This window comes from Hypanus sabinus, chromosome 9 (genome assembly GCF_030144855.1).
Source record: "Hypanus sabinus isolate sHypSab1 chromosome 9, sHypSab1.hap1, whole genome shotgun sequence".
Lineage (NCBI taxonomy): Eukaryota > Metazoa > Chordata > Chondrichthyes > Myliobatiformes > Dasyatidae > Hypanus > Hypanus sabinus.
Genome location: NC_082714.1, coordinates 109,691,750 through 109,716,204, shown reverse-complemented (window position 1 = coordinate 109,716,204; position 24,455 = coordinate 109,691,750). Strand labels below are relative to the sequence as shown.

Genomic DNA, 24,455 nt, shown 5'->3' with positions numbered 1-24,455 from the left:
AACCACTGTGGCCCCTTCCCCCTCTTTGAATCCTTCCTTCTCATTGGAATGAACTGCATTTGCATCTTTTGTATTATGCCCAAGAATATCTGCCACTGCTGATCCACTGTCTTTCCTGCCAGGGCATCCGCCCATTTAACTTTGGCCAGCTCTTCCCTCATGGCTCCGTAGTCTCCTTTATTTAATTGCAACACTGACACCTCTGATCTGCCCCTATCCCTCTCAAATTGTAGATAAAAACTTATCAAGTTATATTTTGTAACTTCAAAGAAATACTAGAGTCCAGGAATATGGGTCCAGTTTGAGTTTACTTTGAAGGGAGCACATATCACATGATATTGTTTGCAATTAATGCATTTTTACACATAACCAGTAATTAACAAAATGACAAGAATGATTAATGAAACATATAAACACAAGATTACTCATTAAAATATTAAATACACAAAAGGATTAATGTTTGATTGGCCTGGGCTTAAACGCTGGATTTTTAAAGAAGTGGGGGGGGGGGGGGGAGTGGGGAAAATCACATTGAAACCCAGTGGATGTGGAGGATGTTCCCTATAGTGGGGGTGAACAGGACATTCCTATAGAATACAGATGAGGAATTTCTTTAGCCAGAAGGTGGTGAATCATTGCTACTGATGGCTGTGGAGGGAGAAGGTAGGAGAATAGGGTTGAGAAGGCAAATCTATTGGCCAAGATGGATCTGAGCAGATTGGATGGGCCAAATTCTGCTCCTCTTGACTTGTTTCTAGCAGCCTTTCTTCAATCCTGATCTCCAGAGCTGTCTGGAGTTTGTAGTATGTCTTGCTTATGGAAACTCAGGGAAATAGATTGACACATTTAAATCCTGCATATTGTGTGTATATATAGTCTAAATCCAAGTCGGTCAGGAGACACAAAATAAGTAAATTGGGCCTGCAGTCAATGGATTTGAAGGAAATTAACAATAACTTCCTTTATTTTCTGTTCTTGTCTACATTTAGTAGGGTATCCAAGATCTTTGAAAACCTACGATCATTAACTTAATGAAGGTTCACCACAGTGATTTGGTTCAATTTGAAAACTTCCAATCTTGCCCTCTCTGTTGCCAAGCTACACAGTTTTCTTAGCCTCCCACTCCAGATCAATATTTTAGCAAAAATTTAACGAGCCAATATGGAAGACATGGTGTCTGTGTCATGAAGCCAAGTACCCAGATTGAGTCTACACGCATCTCAGCTGAATGTGGCTGTATCATACTGATTGATACTACTGGAACAGTTAACTACTCCATTGCAAAGGTGGATGGACTCAGTAAATCAACAGGACTTTTTTTTTAAAAAGTATTTGTGACATTAACAATGGCTGGCCAGAACATTAAAGAAATGATACACTTCATCTTTGTCAAAAACAGCTACTTCCACTGAACACTCTGCACAGCGCACTGGATGATATATCTCCCCCCCATCTTGTTTTGAACCGACAGAGGTATCTCCACTGGGATATTTCACCTTCTTGCACCTGTTTTTTCTCTTCCTATTTGAAGGATTCTTGTACCGGAGAATTTCTCCTCTATTAATGATACAATTCATCACAAACATAGCTCTGTACTGCTCCTTGTACAAGTCATGCCTAAAAGAAAAAGAATATTTATAAAAGGACATTCCCCTTCATGTAAACCAAATGATTTAAGTATTGTGGTATTCAACTAAAAATTGTGCTCTGTTGAATGAACACATAAATAGCAAAGGGTGGTGATAGGAGTAGAGGGTGAATGGCCAGAGCTGTGTGTCTACATCAATAGTTGAGTTCACCCTCCCTCCTGATTTAAAACCCACAATATGAAATACAACGCATAAGCAATGGCAGGGTTGTTGAACCATAGGTAAATTTTAAACAATACTTCTCTTAAATCTGTAATGGTCAGTCTCCAAATAACATTTAAAACATAATTGCCTTTACTTGAAATGGTTCCAACATTCAGGTCTCAATGATACCTGTAATTCCCTGGTCATTTATTCTTATCACATTCCCATTTACCAGCGCTTTCCTTGCCCTACTGTCCTGTTTATTATTTATTGTAATGCCTGCACTGTTTTTGTGCACTTTATGCAGTCCAGTGTAGGTCTGTAGTCTAGTGTAGCTTTCCCTGTGTGTTTTTTTTATTACGTAGTTCAGTCTAGTTTTTGTACTGTGTCATGTAACACCATGGTCCTGAAAACACTGTACCAGCAGCTATGGTCGAAATGACAATAAAAGTTGACTTGACTTTCCCATATTACTGCAAACTCTGACTTTGTCACCTCTTACTACCAGCTAGAGCCAGAATTCACTTATACTTAACACCTAGACTACTGTAATCTGCTCTCCTTTGGGAAAAATAAAAAAGATTGCACCTGCAGACTGCAGGAGTGACTCTCAACTTCCAGTTGCCTGTCACTTTAATTCTCTATCCTATTCCATTCTAGGTCAATGAATTACAACTTATCTTCCATGTGAGCATATTGCACCCTCATGAACTTTCTCAACTTTTGGTAACTTTCTCATTCTTTGTATCATAACTTCCCATTTGTCACCTATCCATCCATGACCTGTTTTTTCTTTTTAATAGTGTAACCTGCTCTTCTGGGCATGTCTGCTATAATCAACATGAGATACAGGAGCAGAATTGGGTTGTTAATTGACACATTAATCCACCTGATCACATCCTATCTGACATGTTCTTTGTTCTATCCGTCTCTACTTTTTTTGCTACTGTAAACTATATCACATTCCACAGATGCTGCCTAACCTGCTGAGTGTCTTCAACATTTTTATCTCACTTTAGAATTCAAACATCTACAGTGCCTGCCATCTAACCTCAAACAACAAAAAAATCAACCACAGCATTTACACACACAGAATGTTGACATTTGAATGGTTATTCCCTGAAGGTGCTGATTGCTGAGGTTACTGTGTCTGCATAAGCAAAGGAGACTGAAGTCATTTGATCAATGCCACATCAGGACCTTTTAGTGCTGATAAGCAATATCTAAGAGTCTGGGTGGTTCTCTTGTTAGTGTAGCAGTCCTCCTGCCATCCCATTTGTGACCAATGAACTCAATATTGCCCTTGGACTAACGTGAACACAAAACTATGGCCAAAAGGTTCAGGCCCACTAATGTACACGTTAACTGCTGCTGCTTACCGTTGGCAGTCCAGACACAGAGTTGTCATACAAGATGGGCAGTTCAAAACTGCATCACTGCTAGGAACTGGCAGAGATTCTGACATGTTTGGTTGCTTATTAAGTCCACGATACCTACAAAATAAATAATAAGAGATATGTTGCCCCTAGGTTTTAACAGATTTACAACTGAATTATATATTGTGGGATAGAGAAGGTAGATAATGTAGTTGATGCAATCAAATGAGTTCCAAAGGATACTTTAATGGGATATCACAGGGTATTCAAGTTCAGGACAGTTGGTCAGGTAATTGAAATGGATAACAACTGCCTGCAGCTCATGTGAGTTCAAGATAGTTATTTGTAAAGGACAGAGTTCCACCAGATCAACTCTGGGAATATTGAGAAATATACCTGAAACATAACCATTATATACATCTGAACTATAATCACTATGTATTAGCTATTTGCTATACTATGTAATCACTTATAGGTACCGAATATTAATATGTATTATTTTACTAGACACATTTTGTTATGTGTTGTTTTCACTAGATACTTTGTACTCTCTTAGCTGCATATTATGGCACTTACAGAACACCTGCTTGTTTAGCAGCACTATTAGCTGCGATGTATCCCATGTATTACACTCAGCCTTTGTTTAGTATGAGATAATGGTAGCGGACAGGATGCTGCGAGCAGGAATTTAATGTGAGGGTGGTTGTCTGAAAAACAATCTTGGCCACGAATAAGGCCCCAATGCGAACGGGTGAAAAACAATGGTGACGTACCGCGGGCGAGGCAAGAGCGATTAATTAATTCATATACAGATGATATGCAACTAAAAATTGATTGGGTATGCTAATAAAACCGAAATGTAACTGAGATAAGAAATTACTATAAAGAATGTTGTACACCAGAGCTCGGCGGGCTTTCGGTGACAAGTTCATTGATTGCCTCAGCCTTTGTTTGCAAATAAAGGTTTAATTTTCTTGAAGAATTGTCTGTGTCTCCAGGTCATTTCAAGTAACCACGACAAAATTGGTGACCGCAGCAGGACCAGAAAGAGACCCGCGGAAAGGAAACGGCAGATTGGGGACGCTTCCCAGTCCTCTAGGGACCCCCATAAGGCTAACAGAATTAAGGGTGCACCCAAACAAAAAGTAAGCGCTTTTTGCGACAATTTGGACTAAGAATTCTGTTGGCTTTGGGGAGGCCCTGGAGGCTCAGAAGTGTGGAACCACTGCTGAAGGGTCTCTCCAGTCCAAAGAATTTGGCAGAATTGGGGGTTAACAGGAGGCTCAGAGGATTGATCAAGAACACTGCAGTGAGGGTAAGTACAAATAAGTTAATAATAAGTTAAGTTAAGAAAAGTTCCACGTGGTGTTGGTAAATCCCTGTGGATACCGCTTCGCAGAGAGCGAAGGGCTGCACGGGCAGGGTAAGGAAAAATAGAATAGAATTAGAGTAGAAAATCCTCGTGGATACCGCCTTAAGAGATAAGGGTCTGAACAGACGAGGTGCAAAGAGCAAGTTCAGTGGGTACCGCTCTGAATAGAGGTCTGCTCGGGCAGAACAGAATAGCCTAGGCATAGAATTAGAGTAAAATAATATTATCCAGTAAACAAACTGTGAATCTCTGAAATACCTTAAAAAAAGAGAATAACATGACAGGTGAAGGAACGGCAGTAGAGATTCTGAGCAAAAAATTCCCGTTAATTAAATATGAGATCACAAAAACTTCAGAAAAATGGGAAAAGAGAACCAAAAACCTGGTCACAAAGTGGCCAAGAGAAGGAACGTTTGATGTAAGGTTGTGCGAAGAAATGGAGGGACTAATTAAAAATTACAAACCAAAAGATAAATCTAAAAAAAGAGGGCAAAAAAAGAGAACGAGAAATGGAAGTGCTAAAACTCTTCAGAACGGAGGGAGAAAGGCTGAGGAGGACAGGTAGAATATTGATTACAAACGAGGAAGACACTAAGGTGCTGGAAAAACAGCCTGTTAGAGAGAGAGGAGGGTACGGTGAGAAGCTGGCTTCAGCTCCGTACCCGGATGCGAAAGAAACAGAAAAACCCCCTCCCTATAATGAGGAAGGAACCCCTAAGCAGTGTCCCCTGCTGACAGGAACAGTAAACATGCAGGGAGAAGTCCAAATTTGGGATAATGAGGTGTAATGGTTATACTGTAGAGTCAGACAGACTAGAAGAGAACAGGAATCACCTAGACAGCAAGAATGGAGTGAGTTGAGAGGAAGTTGGAGGAAGGTAGGAGACGAGGGTTTGGAGGAAATACGAGAGAGGACGGAAAAGCAGATATTGGAGATGGAAGAGGAGCAAGGAAGAAGGTATACACCAGGAAGGTATGAGTGGCAGCCAGTAGTACTAGGGCCAGCAATAGATAAAGAACCAAGTGAGGAAGGAAGCTTGATTACATGGAACGGGGAGAAGGAAATGCTGCCACTGCTGGTAAAGGGATCAGGACAAGTACAGTATATCCCGTGGGGATCCCAGGACCTGGAAGGGCTGAAAAATACTCTGCCTAGTCTGCAAGAGGGGGCAGGAAAGTGGATTACAGCCTTCGAGGAGGAAACAATGGGACGATTGTTGGGTATGGGAGATTTGAAGGCACTGCTGATAAGATTGATGGGAACTTCCAAGCAGAAAGAACTGATGGAAATGGCTGGCTTACAGAATGTGGACAGCCCACAGACTGATGGGGCCAATTTTGATCCAGTGAGACAGAGGGTATGGCAGGCCCTCAGGAAGCTTTATCCACCCAAAGTGGACCCCAAAGCCTTAAAGGGGGATCCAATGGGAGACACTGAAAACCCAGCAGCCTATGTAGGAAACCAGTTGAAAAGGTGGAGACTGGAGACTGAGCAAGAGGTGGAAAATAACTTGTTTCTGAACTCACTGTTCCGACAGAGCATTTTGGATGCAATGCCTCCGCAGGTCGTCTAAATTGGAGGAGGTGGTTGGGCTGTCATCACTGACTCCACAAGCATTCAGTGGTCACGTAGTCCACGCAGTGGAGAAATATCGGAGAGACAAATGCAAGCTGGCTGAGCAGCAAGAAGAGGTGCAGCGAAAGCTATTGCAAATGCAACTCGAAGAACTGAAAAAGAAGGACAAAGAAAAAAGCAAAAAGATGCTGCCAGCCATCACTAATGTGAGTACAGCCATTACACCATTAGATGGGGGAACCGGTCATTCTGTCAGTCAAGGGCCAGAAAACCCCATGCCAATAATGAATGTCTCCAGCGGAACGCTTCCACGGATGCCCTATTGGGGACAGAGTAGAGTTAAGCAACAGCCCAGACAGGACTGGAACTCCCAAGGAGGGGGACAGAGGAGTTATGGGCAAAGAGGATTAGAGAGGAGACGGGGAAAGAGAGGTAGAAAGATTGTGCTGGGGATGCAACCAGCCTGGACACATGAAGAGAGACTGCCCAGTTAAACCGTGGCCCGTCTCGTATCAGCAGGAGCCGATGGCAAGGGAGCCACAGTTTGGCTACATGCCGGCTCCCGGGGGTCCGAGCAGACCTGTAAACCCCTATGCAAGATATTAGGGGTGCCCCGAGAACTTGAGTGGGAAGGGACATTACCCAATGATAACGAGGGAGGCAGAGGAGGAACCTATGGTTCAGGTTATGTTAGAAGGGCAACTGACACCAATGATGATAGATACGGGAGCCACATACACTTGCGTACAGCCACAGTATGCCCTTCACCTTCCCATGTCAGGAAAGTTTATTAAGACGGTAGGGTTCTCGGGGAAAACACAGTTAACACAGTGCACGGCTCCAGTGCATTTGAAAATGGGAAATAAAGGAATTGTCTTACCAGTACTAGTATCTAAAGGAACTCCAATTAATTTGTTAGGCAGAGATGCTTTATTGAAACTGGAATTGAAATTAGAATGCACCAGAAATGGGTTCAGTGTGGAAAGGGCAGGGGCTCAATTAATAGTGCGAGAAGATAAGAGAGCCAATGTTTTTTGGATAGGGGACATAGAAGATTAGATCTGGGATACCTAGGAAAAGTGGAAACAGGGCGTGCAGGCCATATTACCTGAGGCTGTAGCGCCCAAATCTGAGTTACATTGTACTGTAATTTTCGATGAGACCCAGAATAAGGAGGTAGAGAGGAGATGGAACATGAAGACAGATGTTCGACAACACCTGAAAGGGGAAGCCATAGTAATTGGGAAGCAGGGGGCGGCCCTGCAAGTCAGGTGGAATACCTTTTTGAAAGAATGGTACAGGATACCGGAAGCTGTACCCTATGTAACCTTGCTGGTAAATGAGGGATACCAGTCTAAAGACCTAGGACCCCTGGTAAAGCAGGTAAGTACCGTAACGGTTTGGAGAAAGGTTATGCCTGAGGTATGGATATCCGGAGACAACAACTACATTAAAACTACATAGATATGACAGGAACTATGAAGGAAGTTGAAGTAACTCCTCAGCCACACATGCCGTTGTTTGGGAAGGCAAGGGGTCGGCAGAAAAATAAAATATTGGACAAGTTGCCATCTATTCTGTGGTCGCAACATGACACGGACGTGGGGAAAATAAAAACAACCAGTCCGGTGGAGGTAAGGTTAAAGAAAGGAACAGTTCCACCTAGGAGACCACAATATCCCTTAAGACCGGAAGCAGAGGAAGGTATAGCGCCGACAATAAAGGGACTGTTAGCGGCAGGAGTGCTTAGAAGAGTAAACAGCCCCTGCAATACTCCGCTGTTGCCTGTCCCAAAAGCGGACAGGTCTAAGTGGAGACTGGTGCATGACTTACGAGCAGTGAATGAGGTAGTGGAGGATTTGGCAGCAGTGGTCCCGAATCCACACACACTACTGACTAATATCCCGCCGGAAGCAAGCTACTTCTCAGTGATTGATTTGTGTTCGGCTTTCTTCAGCATTCCTCTAGCCGAACAGTGTCAGTATTTGTTTGCATTTACATACAGAGGCAATCAGTACACCTACACTAGAATACCACAAGGATTTAAGCATTCACCACATGTTTTTAATAAAGTATTGAAGGAAGATTTGGATGGCATTTCGCTGGAAAGTACCCTGATACAGTATGTGGATGATTTGTTGATTTGCTCTGAAAGTGAGGAGCAGTGTGAACGGGATACTGTGATACTTCTAGAGAAACTGGCGTATGGAGGACAAAGTATCTAAGAAAAAGCTGCAATTTTGTAAGCAGCAGGTGGAATATTTAGGAAGGATGGTATCTAAGGGCGTAAAGGCAGTAGCGCTGAGTCAAACTGAAGCGATAACGAAGACTCCAAAGCCCCAAACAGTAGGGCAGATGATGACGTTTTTAGGAATGACAGGATATAGCTCAGACTGGATTGGAGAATATGCTGAGATTGTAGCACCACTGAGAAAGATAATGAAGGAAGCAGGCCATACCAATTTGAGAACTAGCCTGCAGTGGAACGAGGAGGCAGAGATAGCTTTCAATACTATTAAGCAGGAATTGCAGTCAGCCCCAGCATTAGCACTGCCTGACTACGAAAAGGTTTTCCATCTGTATGTATCTAATCGACGGGAAGGCTATGCCTCAGCAGTGCTGACACAAGTGACAGGTACAGGGAAGACGAAGCAGCCAGGAAAGCGTCTGGGTGTACATCAGTTATTATTGCACCCCAGGTAAGCCTAGAGCTGGAACCCATGATAGAGGACCTGGTTGAAATGCAAGGTAGGGCAACGTTGGCAGAACAGGCAATGTGGAGGCGACGGGGGGCCAAGCAGAGCACGGAAGACGGTTTGTTGGTAGCACCCACCCCTCTACTGACGATTCTGATTTCAGAAGCACATGGGATGGACCATTGTGCAAGGGGGGAAGTAATAAGGAAAATAAAAAGGATGGTTTCTGGTCGCCTTACTTACAAGCTTCGGTCGACTATATTCTAGCACAGTGTGAGGTTTGTGCACAGAATAATGTTTGAAGGGGGATTACAACCCCAATAGGTCACATACTCGTGCCTGAAGGACCATTTCGACATCTGGTGATCGACTACGTAGATATGATAAAAACGGTAAGAGGGAAAAAGTACATTCTGGTGGTAATTGACAGGTTCAGCAGATGGGTAGAGGCAGTACCCTCGCAGGATCAAGGGGCAGGAACAGTGGTAAAGTTCCTGACAAATGAAATGATCCCAAGGTTTGGAATACCTTCGGAGATTAGCTCGGACAACGGTTCGGCCTTCATCCAAAAGGTGGTCAAATTGGTATTACAAGTACTGAGAATAAAACAAAGGTTTGGATGTGTGTACCGCCCACAGTCACAGGGCATGGTAGAAAGAATCAATGGCACTCTGAAGGCCAAACTAAACAAAATTTGTGCAGACACTAAATTTAATTGGGTCGATGTTTTACCGTTAGCATTGATGAGTTACCGCATGCAAACTAATCGAGTGACATGCCTGACACCGCATGAGATGCTCACTGGGAAGCTATCATACCTGTGATAGGGGTAAGCAAAAATGTTGAATGGATAAATTATATATACTACAATCAACAGAGGTTCATCAACTACACTGACGATGCGCTGGAGGCCTTAGGGCAACAGCTAGATGCAACTAGCAGGATGGCGTGGCAAAACAGACAGGTACTGGATTGGTTTTTGGTATAAAAAGGGTGTGTGTGTGTGTGTGTGATGTTTGGAGATCAATGCTGCACTTTCATACCAAACAATACTAGCCCAGAAGGGTCTTTCACCAGAGCAATGAATAAATTAAAGGATCTGCAGAAGGAGGTCAAACAGAATGCAGGATTTGTGCATCAGTGGTTTGACTGGTTAGAAAGCAAACTAGGGGGATGGGGTGTGTGGCTGATTAAATTGGCAATGACTGCAGGCATTGTGCTGATAAGTTGTGCATTTATTCTGTGTTGTTTTTTTCCATGTCTCAAGACTTTGATAATGCGTGCGACAGCAAAACAATTCCCGATGCTCCTGGAAATTGTTGAATCTGACTCTAGACAGGGAGAAAAGCCGATGATGTACTGTTACAGTCTGCACGATGCATCAAGCGGACTGGAAGGTGTTAATAATGTGGACACTAGTCTGTAAGGGTGTCTGAGTCTTTTTTCCTGTCTCAGCTACGGAGGGACAGGTTTTTGGCTCAACAGCCTAGGATAACAGAGAGAGATCATTTTGAGTTCCGAGTATGGAAATTGTAGTTGACCCAAACTTGGGATTAAAATGCTGGACTTTATTTTGGCTTTGGTGCACGGCCTCTGAGTGTTCTCTTTCTGTGTGAGACCCTGTGGGTCTCAAAGGGGGGATTATATTGAGAAATATACCTGAAACATAACCATTATATATATCTGAACTATAATCACTATGTATTAGCTATTTGCTATACTATGTAATCACTTATAGGTACCGAAAATTAATATGTATTATTTTACTAGACACATTTTGTTATGTGTTGTTTTCACTAGATACTTTGTACTCTCTTAGCTGCATATTATGGCACTTACAGAACACCTGCTTGTTTTGCAACACTATTAGCTGCGATGTATCCCATGTATTACACTCAGCCATGTATTACACTATATGAGATAACGGTAGCGGACATGATGCTGCGAGCAGGAATGTAATGTGAGGGAGGTTGTCTGAAAAACATAATCTTGGCCACGAATAAGGCCCCAATGTGAACGGGTCAAAAACAATGGTGACGTACCGCGGGCGAGGCAAGAGCGATTAATTAATTCATATACAGATGATATGCAACTAAAAATTGATTGGGTATGCTAATAAAACCGAAATGTAACTGAGATAAGAAATTACTATAAAGAATGTTGTACACCAGAGCTCGGCGGGCTTTCGGTGACAAGTTCATTGATTGCCTCAGCCTTTGTTTGCAAATAAAGGTTTAATTTTCTTGAAGAATTGTCTGTGTCTCCAGGTCATTTCAAGTAACCACGACAGGAACAGAGTTACAATTTTTATGCATAACTTGGCTTGAATACAGTAAGCCCTCCATATCCGTGGGTTCAACCAACCACGGATCGAAAATATTCAGGAAAAAAATTCCAGAAAGTTCCAAAAAGCAAAACTTGAATTTGCCATGCGCCACGCACTAAGTGAATGAAGTGATGTGTAGGCATACCCTGCTCTGGCCTCCTGCCATTTCACAGATCCTCAGTCACTCCCCAGCGCTCATTGTTTGAGCATTGTTCGCCTCACGTCTTGTTCGTTCGCTGCTTGTGTTGTAAGCAAAGAGGAAGGAGTTTAAGGCTAGTAAGGGATGACTGGCTAGCTATGTAAAGCACTACAGCCTCAAGAACTTAAAAGATCATGGAGAATCGGCATTGGCTGATGCTGAGGCAGCATCAGTGTTCCCAGAAGAGCTACGATGGTTGCGTCTGTACTGAACATGTGCAGGCTTTCTTTCTTGTCATTATTCCCTAAACAATACAGTATAACAACTAGTTTACATAGCATTTACATTGTATTAGGTATTATAAGTAATCTAGAGATGATTTAAAGTATACGGGAGGATGTGCATAGGTTATATGCAAATACTACGCCATTTTATAAGGGACTTGAGCATCCATGGATTTTGTTATCTGCAGGGGGTCCTGTAACCAATCCCCCGCAGATACTGAGGGACGACTGTAATGTCTAAAGCCAATAGGTTTAGAAATGTGAAACAAATCTACTTATAGTGAGCAGAAAACTTTCAACTTCGATACAAGGCGGTTACCAACAAATCAAATGGGATATTTAGAAGAAACAACTTTAGCAAGAGTGGCGAGAACGTAGAAATTGCACAGAACTGAGGTAAGCAGAGACAGATTTAAACAGAGCTTAGATAAACACAAAGGGAACAGACAGCAATGCTGAAAATGTTAGATGAGGAACAAATAAATTCAACTATTCAACTTTGTATCAAATTTGTTTCATACACATTTGGTTTATCATGTCAGTTTCAATTCTTAGAATAATCCCATCAATTTTATTAATTCATTCACTTCTGTGTAACATGAACTTGCTCCTAAATCACATGCCCAGCACTGACTCATCTACAACTGAACTACACTGGGAGATCTTTACTGACAGCCCACATAGCTTTGTGATGCAGAACACTGGAGGCAACTTGTACAGTTGTGCCTTTTAAACAATTACAACAAAATTTGACAGATATAGAACAAAGGGCCATAAATATACATTTTATCCAATTAGATAACATTAATAAATCTGGCAACATCTGCCTATAAATGTTTTAATTAATTAGCTTTGTGACATGATTTAGAGGTAGTGCTCTTAAATATTCTTATGAATTCTGCTTTTTCCACATAACTGCTCTTATTAAAATTAGCAAGGTTTTTTTTTTAAAAAATCGGTGACAAATTTGGTATAAAGCAAACTGAGCACCAATACTTACCTCCACTGTTCAGATTTCTGTAACCTTTGCAATCTGGACCCATTACCAGTTATGTTGGTACAACAGATCCATGCTAAGACTAATGCTTACAAATTTTACTGGGCCAGTGTCCCAAAATAGCAACAAAACTGGATACCAATATGATGATAGTAGAATTCAATCTTAGAACAAGTACCAGATGTAAAAGATATTCCAAACTCCAGTCACCTGGTTCTACTGAAATCAGCAGGATGCTGGAGAGCAGAACTAAGCAGGGATAACAAAGTTTAAAACTTGGTTCCTAACTTGATTTTGGCTATTAAGTCAAAGCTGTTGAAATCTAACTCAGAAACTACATTTGTACAACCTCGAAGCTCCAATGGTTTGAGAATACAGTTTAGCACTCACCCTCTCCTCTGCATGTCAACCCAGGCCTGGTCGCGGTCGTCTTGATCTGGGTCGTACAACAGCTCGTCATTTGTCAGGACCTTTTGCCTCTGCCTCTTCTTGTGTCTACCCTGTGAACAGCCTCCTTCTGCAAGGACAACCATAGCAGTTAAAGCCATTTTCAAAGAGTAAATTGTGCACAAACCCTCACAAATTTGCAGTAAACAAAAACCAACTTTAACAAAATAGCTCTCATTTGCAAAATAAAGCTTTATAGAATATAGAACACTACAGCACAGGCCCTTCAGCCCACAATATTATGCTGACTTTTAAGATCAATCTAACCCTTCTCTCCTGCATATCCCTCCATTTATCTATTGTCCACATGCGTATCTAACTGTTTCCTAAATGCCCTTAATATATCTTCCAGCAGGGTGTTACATGCATTCACTCACCATTCTGTGTAAAAAATACTTAACTCTGACATCCCCTTATACTTTCTTCCAACAACCTTAAAATTATGCCCCCCTGGTATTAGCCATTTCTGTCTGGGTAAAATTCCACTCGATCTATGCCTCTTATACACAACTATCAAGTCACCTCTCTTTCTCCTTCACTTCAAAGAGAAAAGCCGCAGCTTGCTCAACCTATCTTTATAACTCACACTTTCTAATCCAGACAGCATTTTAATAAATCTCCCCTGCATCCTCTCTAAAGCTTCCAGGTTTCCAGGACATTACCTGACCTCTTAGTATGTATTTTAAGTACAGAGTGAGAATATTACCAACATGGAATGTGAATCGTGTGAAACCAATAACCCCCTGTTCCTTCTCTTCCAATGAATAGGTTACTTCTCCCTTGCTCATGTCACAGAAACAGTGCTCTTGGAGCCTTGCTGATGATTAATCTTTGCACTGCCCTTGAGAGTGGGCTATTAGCCTGCAAAGCCACTTGCAAGTGCTTAACTGACTGCAAAGGGTTGTGGACTCAGCCAGCTCTATCAGGGCACAAACCTCCCATCAAGGACGTCTTCAACAGGCGGTGCCACAGGAAGTTGACATCCATCACTAAGGACACTCTCTGTCTTGGACTTGCCCTCTTCTCATTACTGCCATTAGGGAGGTGGTCAGAAACTGAAGACCCACACTCAATATTTTAGGAACCATTTTGTCCCCTCTGCCATTAGATTTCTGAACAGTCAATGAACACATGAACACCACCTCGCTATTTTTCTTTTGCACAATTTATCTATTTATTTATAACTTAAGTTTTATGTTTTGCACTGTATAGCTGCCACAAAACAACAAGTACAAATTTCACAACATGTCAGTGATAATAACTGATTCTGTCTAGAAACTAATTTTTGCAGAAGGGGTCCTTGTAAAATTATCATAGGGTTGGAAACCGTAGTTAAGTTTGCATGACGCTGAAGTCACTGGAGGTGCTCAGGGCATCTTTCACAAGACCAATAATAAACCACTCTCACCAGTCAGTAAGTTCGAGGGACATCAGCGTGCACTGAATCTTCTCCCAAGGTCCCTGAAAGAGCTGATTTGTGACTATCACAGTTCCCCTAGTCAACATCATTCTACACATTCTCCAACTGCAAATAAGGGACCGGAACAAGTGAAGTACTTCCCACCTTGCTCATCTTCTCCCTCCGAGTCCGAGTCCGAGTCAAAGTAAACTTCATTATAGTACTGATGCTGGGGAGCTGCTTGTGACTGGGAGCTTCCAACACTGGAGGAAGCACCTGATGAAAGACCAAAGAGATTAACAGCAAAATATTGTAAAAAGGCCTTTTGAGAGACAAAATACTAGACCGCAAGGCATGGAGCATTGAGAGAACTGAAACAGTCACAGGATTGGTACAGTGACTATCAAATAAAGAGCAAAGTTCCATCTGGAACTGCCCCAACATGGGTTAGTGACGGTAAAACTCCATGTACATTGTTCCTTAAAACACATACAAGGCAGGTATAACTCAGTTTAGATTCAATACACCCTTTACATAGTACCATAGAGCAGGTATCACACAAGTACAGTAAAACTTAGCTAAAACTGCAATCAGGGAAGGGAACTGTAACTTGACAAATATCCCACCGTAATTCTTTTTTGCATATTCACATTGCTATTTATTTGCAATTGGTGCAAAACTTGGAAGAGTTTTCTCCCTCCACCCCTCTGTGGTTACAAGATACCAATCCAGGTGCTTCAAAGTTGAGTGAAGAGCCAATGAAATGGTAACACCATCTCCTCCACACTCCTGATCAGCGCTGGTGTACCATGGGGCAATGTGCTTAGTCCCCTGCTCTACTCACTTTATGATTCTCTGGCTAAGTACAGCTCCAATGGAGTAATTAAGTTTGCTAAAGACACCACCATTGTTGGCTGAATCAAAGGTGGTGACAACTTGGCATATAGGAGGGGAGAATGAAAATCTGGTTGAGTGGTGCCACAACAATGACCTCTCACTCAACATCAGCAAAACCAAAGAGCTGATCATCGTGTAGGACATATATGTCAAACTCAAGGCCCGCGGGCCAAATCCGGCCCACGGTGGAATTATCTTTGGCCCGTGAGATAATATCTAATTACTATTAAAGCTGGCCCCAGTAATCGAAGCGCCTATGGCATATGATATGGCTAATGCTGAGTTTATTCAGGTACCAGGTTTTCAGGGTTTTTAGTGTTTATTTGGTTTCCCTGGTTTATTTCCTGAATATCATTAATGAATAAATTTTTTTTCTATTAGAGCTGACCCGCCGGTATATTGCATGCACCACTAATACTACAAATCCCACAATGCACTGCCAGTGCATTGCTCACGCTTGCCTTACTCTCTCATCAGCATCCTTATGGCGCTAGTCACGTGTGGTCAACTTTCAGCTATCCCTCACCCCAAAAATGGCTGAACAAAAGGTGGACTTTGAAAACAGGGGTTTTCAAGGCAGGTGGGAGGCAGAGTATATGTTCGCAGATATAAAGGGCAAACCTGTTTGTCTTGTGTGCGGAGACGGTGTGGCTGTAATTAAAGAATATAACGTAAGACGACACTATGAAACGAAACACCACGACAAATACAAGCACCTGGACAAGAAACAGAAGCCCGCGATGTGCGGTCAAAAGAGTGGATTGGTGGGCAGGATCCGGGAGAAGATGCGGGAAAACGGCACAGGTGAGCTGACAGCTTATCACTGCATCATACACCAGGAATCGTTGTGTGGCAAAGCCTTGAAAATGGAACATATAATGAGCACCATAACACGAGCAGTTAACTTCATAAGAGCCAAAGGTTTAAATCACTGCGAGTTCAAGTCGTTTCTGGAGGAGTTGGGTTCAGAATATAATGATTTGCCCTATCACACAGAGGTGCGATGGATAAGCCAAGGAAAAGTGCTGAAAAGATGTTTCGAGTTGCGTGAGGAGATCTGTCAGTTCATGGAAAGCAAAGGGAAAGACACAACAGAGCTCCGGGATAAAAAGTTGCTTTGAGAAATGGCGTTTCTGTGTAACATCACGAGCCATCTCAATGCGCTCAACCTGCAGCTTCAGGGGCAGGGTCATGTGATCACAGACATGTACGCTGCAGTGAGGGCTTTTAAAACCAAGCTGCGCCTGTGGGAGACGCAGATACAGCAAGAAAACTTGAGCCGTTTTCCGTGTTGCCAAACTATGAAAGAGCAGGTTTCTACCGCAGTGTTCCCATGTGCAAAGTTTGCTGAAAATCTTCGCATACTTGGTGCCGACTTCACGTGGCGATTTGCCGACTTTGAAGCCCAAAAAAGCAGGTTTGAACTGCTCAGTAATCCATTTGCAGCTGATGTGGAAAGCGCACCAACCAACATACAAATGGAGCTGATTGAACTCCAATGTAGTGACATACTCAAGGCAAAGTTTGACTCGGTGGGCGCTGCACAGTTTCTACGTTTCATTCCCTACACAATGTCCCAGCTGCGTACCCAAGCTGCTCAAATGCTCTCTATGTTTGGCAGCACATATCTGTGTGAACAACTGTTCTCTTTGATGAAGATAAACAAAACATCACACAGGAGTCGTCTTTCTGATGAACACCTTCACTCAATTCTGAGGATTTCCTCAGCTCAGAGCCTGACTCCAAACATTGATGAACTTGCATCCAAGATGAGATGCCAAGTATCTGGCTTAGACTAGTGTGAATCACAGAGTGTTGGCCTGTGGAAAAATGTTTTCATTAGAAATTACTCCGGAAAAGCTGCAGATAAAGCCATAAGAAATAAATGCAAGTGAGTTTTTATTTATTTAATGTTCAATGTTGTTTTTGTAGGCAATAACCTAAGCTTTGTTAGTTCCAGGTTAATATGTGTAATAAATTCATTTCAATAAGTTTTGCAATAAATGCTGAACCAGTCCGGCCCTCAACTTGTACCGATTTTTAAATTTTGGCCCACTGTGTATTTGAGTTTGACACCCCTGCGTTAGGTCTACATTTGTGTTTGCTAATGCTTGATTTCAAATGGTTTATTAATGGAAAAGGTATGGCTCCCTAAACAATCTTAGCCGAAATAGCATCGTTTCTTTCTCGTTGCCTACATTCTTGTAATCTACGTCTGTAAGTTAATACCAATCATAAAAAGAATGCTTGCTAGGCAATCTGCTTCATAAAAAATGAAATTCATAAAGTGAAACAATTTTAGATATAGCAGAGACTGAGACACATGAGAGCAGGTTGAAAAAATGAAGGCAACGAAAGCTGTGGGAGCACGCGTGCACAACTGATCCGGCCCACATGCAGTTGCATTTTTCTCAATCCGGCCCGTGACCTAAAATGAGTTTGACACCCCTGGTGTAGGAGGAAGAGGCCAGAGGTCCATGAGCCAGTCCTCATTACGGAATGGCTTAAAATTCCTTGGCATCAACGTATCAGAGAATCTGTCCTGGGACCAGCAGGTGACATCACAAAGAAGGCACGACAGTACCTCTATTTTCTTGAGGCTTCTGAGGATTTGGCATGCCACCAAATACTTTTGCAAACTTACAAATACAGTGGTTGCATGAGGGTCTGGTATGGAAAAGACGTTACCCAGGAATAGAGAAGTCTATAGCAAGTGATGGATACAGGCCAGTCCATCACAGGCAAAGCCCTCCCCATCACTGAGCTCATTTACATGCTGTGCTGCCACAAGAAAGCAACATCCAACATCACGGACACCCACTATCCAGGCCACGCTCGCTTCTCACTGCTAATATTGTGCAGGTGATACATAAGCCTGCGGTTCCACAACACTGGCACCAGGAACAGTTATTATTCTGCAACCATCAGATGTCTGAATTGGCATGGATAACTTCATTCAATGACACCACCCTCCCTTTTTGATCTCCCTCTCTCCATCTCTAGAGGCCGATTGACTTTTATAAACCTATCGATTCCCATGGTTATCTTGACTCTACCTCTTCCCACCCAGTCTCCTGTAAAACTGCCATTCCCTTTGTCTCCACTGCATCTCCTCCCAGATGAGGCTTTCCCTTTCAGAACATCAGAGATGTCCTCCTCCTTCAATGAACGGGGCTGCCCTTCCTCCACCACCGATGCTGTCCTCACCCACATCTCCCCCATTTCCGTAGCATCCACACTCATCCCAACTTCCCTCCGCCTTGACGGCGATAGAATTCCTACCACTCCATGAGCGTCAGCATTCAGCACATCATTCAGTGCAACTTTGCCACCTCCAAAGGGATCCTACCACCAAACTCATCTTTACTCCACCCCCATCTGTGATTCCCCAGTCCATTTGTCCGTCCTGACTAATCTCCCTCCCAGCATTTATCCCTGCAAGCAGACAAATTGCTACCCCTGCCCATTCACCTCCTCCCTTGCCTCCATTCAGGGCCCCAGACAACCCCTCAACTGCGAATCTGCTGGGGTTGTCTGCAGTGTCTGGTGCTCCTGATGCAACCTCCCCTACATTGGTGAGACCTGTCGTAAATTGGGGGATCGCTTCATTGAGCACCTCTGTGGCCAAACATTTTAATTCCTATTCCTGTTCCAACATGTTGGCCCACGGCCTCCTCTTGTCCCACAGTGGAGTGGAGGAGGAACACCTTATATTCTGTCTGGGCAGCCTCCAGTCTGATGTAATGAATATTGCATTCTCCTTCAGGTTAAAAAAAAAATCCCCCCCCCCCTTCTTCTATTCCCCTTTCTGGACTCTTCCCTCTTCTCATCTCCTATTACCTCCCCCTGGTACCCCTCCTCCTTACCTTCCTCCCATGGTCCACTCTCCTTTCCTATCAGATTCCTTCCTCTCCAGCCCTTTACTCATTCACCTTCCTGGCTTCACCCATCACCTTCTTACTTTCCTCCTTCCCCTCCCCCATTCAGGCATCTTACCCCCTTCCTTTCCAGTCTTGATAAAGGGTCTCTGCCTGGAATGTTGACTGTTCAATGCCATAGATGCTGCCTGACCTACTGCGCTCCTCCGGCATTTTGCGCATATACACTAACTTCAAACACTACTACCCTGAACTGATTCTACAACTTTTTGAGGACTTTGTAAAATTCATGCCCTTATTTGCAATTTCTCTTCTTTTGCACACTGGTTGCCTGTCACTCTGCGTGTAGTTTTTGTCAAATTCTACTGTATTTCTATTTCCCTGTAAATGTCCACAAGAAAATGAGCCTCGAGGTACATGGTAACAGATAGATACTTTGATAATAAATTTACTTTGAACTTTGAAATTTAGAGTTTGATACCGGTGAATCTTATATATACCTTTAGTTTTGTATGTAATATTCATGAAGTTAATTAATTGACTAAACATCTATTTACTCTTTGGAAATCCATCACTGGGGTTATATTCAGTAAAACTAGAGACACAGTAATTTTAGGAGAAACATTCCTAAACATACCTTCAGGAATGAGCGACCAGCTCCCCTCAATAACCTTCATGGTGGAATCCAACTCTGCTGCCATCTCTTTCTCAAATTCATCATCGCTGGATTCACTTTCACCCGTTAAACACTCCCTGATCAGTTTGCGCTTGCGTTCAGGCGTGCCGTGGAGTAGAACGTCCAACTCATCCTCAGAACTGGAAGGAGGAGACAAAGCTTTCATCTTCATTTAAAACAAGGCTTCTGAAACATGCTGCTTCAAACGTGACAAGTTCTAACAACACTGATGGATAGTCACAGACTACGCTTTTGGCTCATTGAACCTACACTGACTCCTGTGGAACAATCACATTAGACTGCTGTACACCGGCAACTTGTTCTCTTTCTCATTCCCGTCACCTTTCCTTTGAATCCTTGTTTTCACTATTAAACTACATTCAGGAAAATTAGAGAGAACCTTTTCAACTTCACCAACCATGCTGACATTGCAAAAACAGTACCTATTATTTGACTGAGGAATAGAGTGACCAGAGAGTAACAGCTGGTGCTTTGGTTTCAAAATCTATGGCCATACCATTGAGTATTTAAAACTTATTTAGCAAAATACCAAACTGCATTCTAATTTTTATTTCTCTCTCTTTTTGCTGAGACAGTTCTTTGTGGAGTTTAAACTCCAGGGAAAACAAATGATTTAAAAAGTGAGAGAGCCTTTAGGGCTTTCTGTGGAGCCCGAGATTGTTTGGGTTTTAGGCACTTGGCAAAGGGCAATAAAAAGAAGTTAGGTTGAAGTGTGAGTGAGACAGAGTTAGAGTGGGAAACAAGATCCTTTGGCAAGGAGATGGAGGCCAGGTTTCTCTTGCTTTTTCTATTCGTGCCCAGCTAGAGTACTGAGAATAGATCCCAGGTCAGTGGGGTGCTGCTCAAGCCAGATGTGGGAGATCTGGGAGGCCTCCAGTCTCTCTGATTGGTACATCTGCGAGAAGTGTATCTGAGTTCACCTCTTTGCAGACCGTGTTAGGAAACTGGAGCTGGAGCCGGATGACCTTCAGCTCATTGAGGAGTTTATAGATGGAAGCTACAGGGAGGTCGTCACACTCAAGTTGCAGAAGCCAGGTAGTTAGGTGACTGTGAGAGGAAAAGGGAATAGGCAGGTAGTGCAGAATTCGCCTGTGACCATTCCACGTATACTGCTTTGGATACAGTTGACATATGACTTACTGGTGGAAAGCCACAGCAACTAGATTTCTGGCTCTGTGGCTAAAAAGCAGGATCTCAAGGTAGCAATCTTTGGATTGTTGCCTCTGCCCAGCGCCAGTGTGAGGAAGAGCTGGATTATTTGGTAGATGAATGTGTGGCTGAGGAGTTGGTGCTGGGGGCAGGGTTTCAGAATTGTGGATCTTTGTGATCTCTTTTGGAAGGTATGACCTGTACAAAAGGGGAGGTTACACTGTAACCTGAGGAGGAATCAACATCCTTGTAGGCAAATGGGCTGGAGCTCTTGCAGAGGGTTTTAACTAGTTTGGCAATGGAACGGAAGCTGAGTGATAGCTCAGAGGATGGCTCAATAGGCGTAAAGACAGTTGCAGTATATAGAGAGGCTGTAAGGAAGGATAGGCTGCAGAAAAGCCATAACTGCAGTCAGTTAAAATGTGTCTATTTTAATGCAAAAAGTATCAATGGGTTTATAAAAGATATCAGTAGATATTCTGTTTCCAGAGATGGAGATAGCGAAATCAAGAAAGGGGAGGGAGTATTAGAAATGGACCAAGTGAAGTTAAGAGCTGGAGGCAAAGCTGATGAAATTGACTAGCTCAACATGGGTGTAGGAAGCAGCACCAATGCAGTCGTCAATGTAGCGTAGGAAGATTTGGAGAGCAATGCTGGTGTAGGCTTAGAACATGGACTGTTCCACAAAGCTAATGAAAAGGCAGGCGCAGCTGGGACCGTGTTGCTACACCTTTGGTTTGAAGGAAGTGTGAGGAGGTGAAGGAGAAAACATTGAGGATGAGGATCAGTTCCACCAGACTTAGGTGGAGGGGACTAGTTGGGTCCGTTATCCAGAAAGAAGCGAGATGAGGGATAGGAGTGTATCGGGATTGGACATTTTGTGGAAGCAATCACTCTGTTGGGAGCTTTCTGTAGACCCCACCCCCTTTCAATAACAGCAGAGACTCTCTGAACAGATCAACAGACAGGTTTGGAAAGGTGCAGAGTTATTGTCATGAGTGACTTCAACTTCCCTAATATTGATAGCACCTCCTTAGTGTAAAAGGTTTAGATGGGGTAGAATTTGTTAGTGTGTCCAGGAAGGTTCCCTGACATGGTATGTAGACCAGTCCAATAAAGAAGAGGTTACCCTGGAGCTGCTACTCAGCCATGTATCTATCTGGCCAGGTGACAGACCTCTCAGAGGATGAGCATTTTAGAGATAGTATCCACAAATCCCCATATCTTACCACAGACTTGGTCAGGGATAGGAGCAGCTGGTATGGGGAAGTATTTAATGGGGAGAAGGTGTATTATGATGCTATTAAGAAGTTGCAGAAGGTTGTAAATCTAGTAAGCTGCATCTTGGGTACTAGCCTACAAAGTACCCAGGACATCTTCAGGGAGTGGTGTCTCAGAAAGGCAGTGTCCATTATTAAGGACCTCCAGCACCCAGGGCACGCCCTTTTCTCACTGTTACCATCAGGTAGGAGGAACAGAAGCCTGAAGGCACACACTCAGCGATTCAGGAACATTCTTCCCCTCTGCCATCCAATTCCTAAATGGGCAATGAATCTTTGGACACTACCTCACTTTAAAAAAAAACGGTATTTCTGTTTCTGCACAGTTTTTTCAACTATTGAATATACATAATTGATCTATTATTATTTTTTTCTCTCTCTGTATTACATTGAACTGCTGCTGCTAAGTTAACAAATTTCACATCACATGCTGGTGATAATAAACCTGATACTGATTCTATTAGGCGGGAACTAGGGAACATAAATTGGGAACAATATACTCAGGGAAATATGGAGATTGTTTCAGGAACACCTGCATGGGGTTCTGGAGACAGACAAAGGATAGTGGGGAGAAGTAGTCCTGGTTGATAAGAGATGTGGAACATCTAGTCAAGAGAAAGAAATAAGTTTACTTAAGGTTCAGGGAACAAGGATCAGAGAGTTACAAGGTAGTCAAGGAGCTTAAGAATGGACATAGAAGAGCTAGAAGGGGACGTGAGAATGCCTTGGCAAGTATGATTAAAGAAAACCCCAAGGAGTTCTACACATACATGAAGAACAGGATGAATGATCCAATGAAATTATAACCACAATACAGTAGTTTAGTGCTCATCATTGAAGGAACAATGTTTTAATTCTAGATTGATTACTTCATTTAAATTATCCCAGCTGTTGCGAGGGGATTCAAACAAATGTTTACAGACCAACAGCCCAAGTCTCTGAATGTTAGTCAGGTGGCTTAACCAATATGCAACAGTACCCCATTGTAATCTATAAGATTTAAATCTAATTGGAGAAGATTTAAATCTAACCAATCGTAAAATGCTTAAGCATTAACCCATTTTCTCTTTTCAGAATTGATGCTTAATCTGCTGAACATTTTCCTTTTCTAATATTAATTGTCTACCATTAACATTTTAAAATTTTCATTTATAGTTAATATTAAATCTACTTTTACTGTTTCATTTATTTGACAACAATTAGTACTATCTCAGCCCTCACCACTAGCTAAAGTCCCTGTGATGACCTTTCTGCTACTGATGAGGAACGATGTTTTTCCTGTGATGGGCAGAGCCCTACCTGTCTAAGTTCAACCACTACAGAAGTTAGGATAACATAAATTATAAGGGAAAACAAAAATAAAATTAAACCACGAGGGCAGATCCCAATGAGGAGGCAGAAATAGAGAATGAGTCGTGGATGTGACAGGAGATATTTGATATGAAACATTAATCTGATATGGCTTGAACAGAGTATTTGCAGCATTTTAAGCTACCAAAAGGCAAAATGCAAACATACTGTCAAGATAGACCAAAATGAACGTCTTTTGCAATTGTCCGAGAAAAAACTTCTGACAGAATGAATTCTCCTCAAAACGTATAATTGTGATATTGTAATAAACATGAAAACAACTACGAATTAATTTACAGTAAAATTTACAGTAATTTACAGCGTCATGGGGAAATTATTAAACTAGGGACCAGTCAAGAGTGATAAATAAAGAGTGGCAAATTTCCTAGACAGAGTGGGTTCTGTCTAGAGTTATGCGAAACGATGTAAACTTGGGTTCGGCATTCCTACACTCAATGTCACCCACACGCTTTGACAGCCAGTGAAGTTCAGGACCAAACCTCTCAAGGCCGAACTAAACTGTCCAATTGCTGGAATTACTGAGAGCCTGTGATGGCCAAAAACACTGGCAGGTTACTGGGACGATGTGACGGTGACGGTGGCTGTACCTGCCCCCCATCCCTGGTCTCACTCCCCTACCCCTTCCCCCTCCCTCAGTTCCCTCACCTGGACACAGGCTCCTCCTCACTCAGCTCCTCCACCAGGTACGGATCCTCAACCTCCAGTCCGTTCATCTTCCCAAGCGTCACCAGCGGGCAATACTTCCGGCGCAAAGCAATGACGCAGAGTGGGCGGTTCC

General features: G+C 42.8%; 1 protein-coding gene across 1 annotated transcript; it reads right to left on the bottom strand.

The window, feature by feature from the left end:
* Positions 1 to 289: 289 nt before the first annotated feature.
* On the bottom strand, positions 290 to 24,455 carry eapp (e2f-associated phosphoprotein). The gene is made up of 6 exons (XM_059980395.1): positions 24,323 to 24,455; positions 19,818 to 19,996; positions 14,571 to 14,681; positions 12,950 to 13,076; positions 3,173 to 3,286; positions 290 to 1,617 (listed from the first exon to the last, which is right to left on the bottom strand). Exons 1-6 carry the CDS (start codon positions 24,388 to 24,390, stop codon positions 1,341 to 1,343), a joined length of 876 nt encoding a protein of 291 aa, XP_059836378.1. The 5' UTR covers positions 24,391 to 24,455; the 3' UTR covers positions 290 to 1,340.

Bases quoted from the DNA above. Each gene is read 5' to 3' on its own strand.
- eapp (XM_059980395.1), bottom strand. From the start codon at position 24,390: ATGAACGGACTGGAGGTTGAGGATCCGTACCTGGTGGAGGAGCTGAGT. The intron at 13,077-14,570 runs GTGGGAAGTACT...TTGTCCTTGCAG, and splicing joins GGAGGGAGAAGATGAGCAAG to AAGGAGGCTGTTCACAGGGT. The intron at 1,618-3,172 runs GTAAGCAGCAGC...TTTTTCTTTTAG, and splicing joins CTGTGTCTGGACTGCCAACG to GCATGACTTGTACAAGGAGC.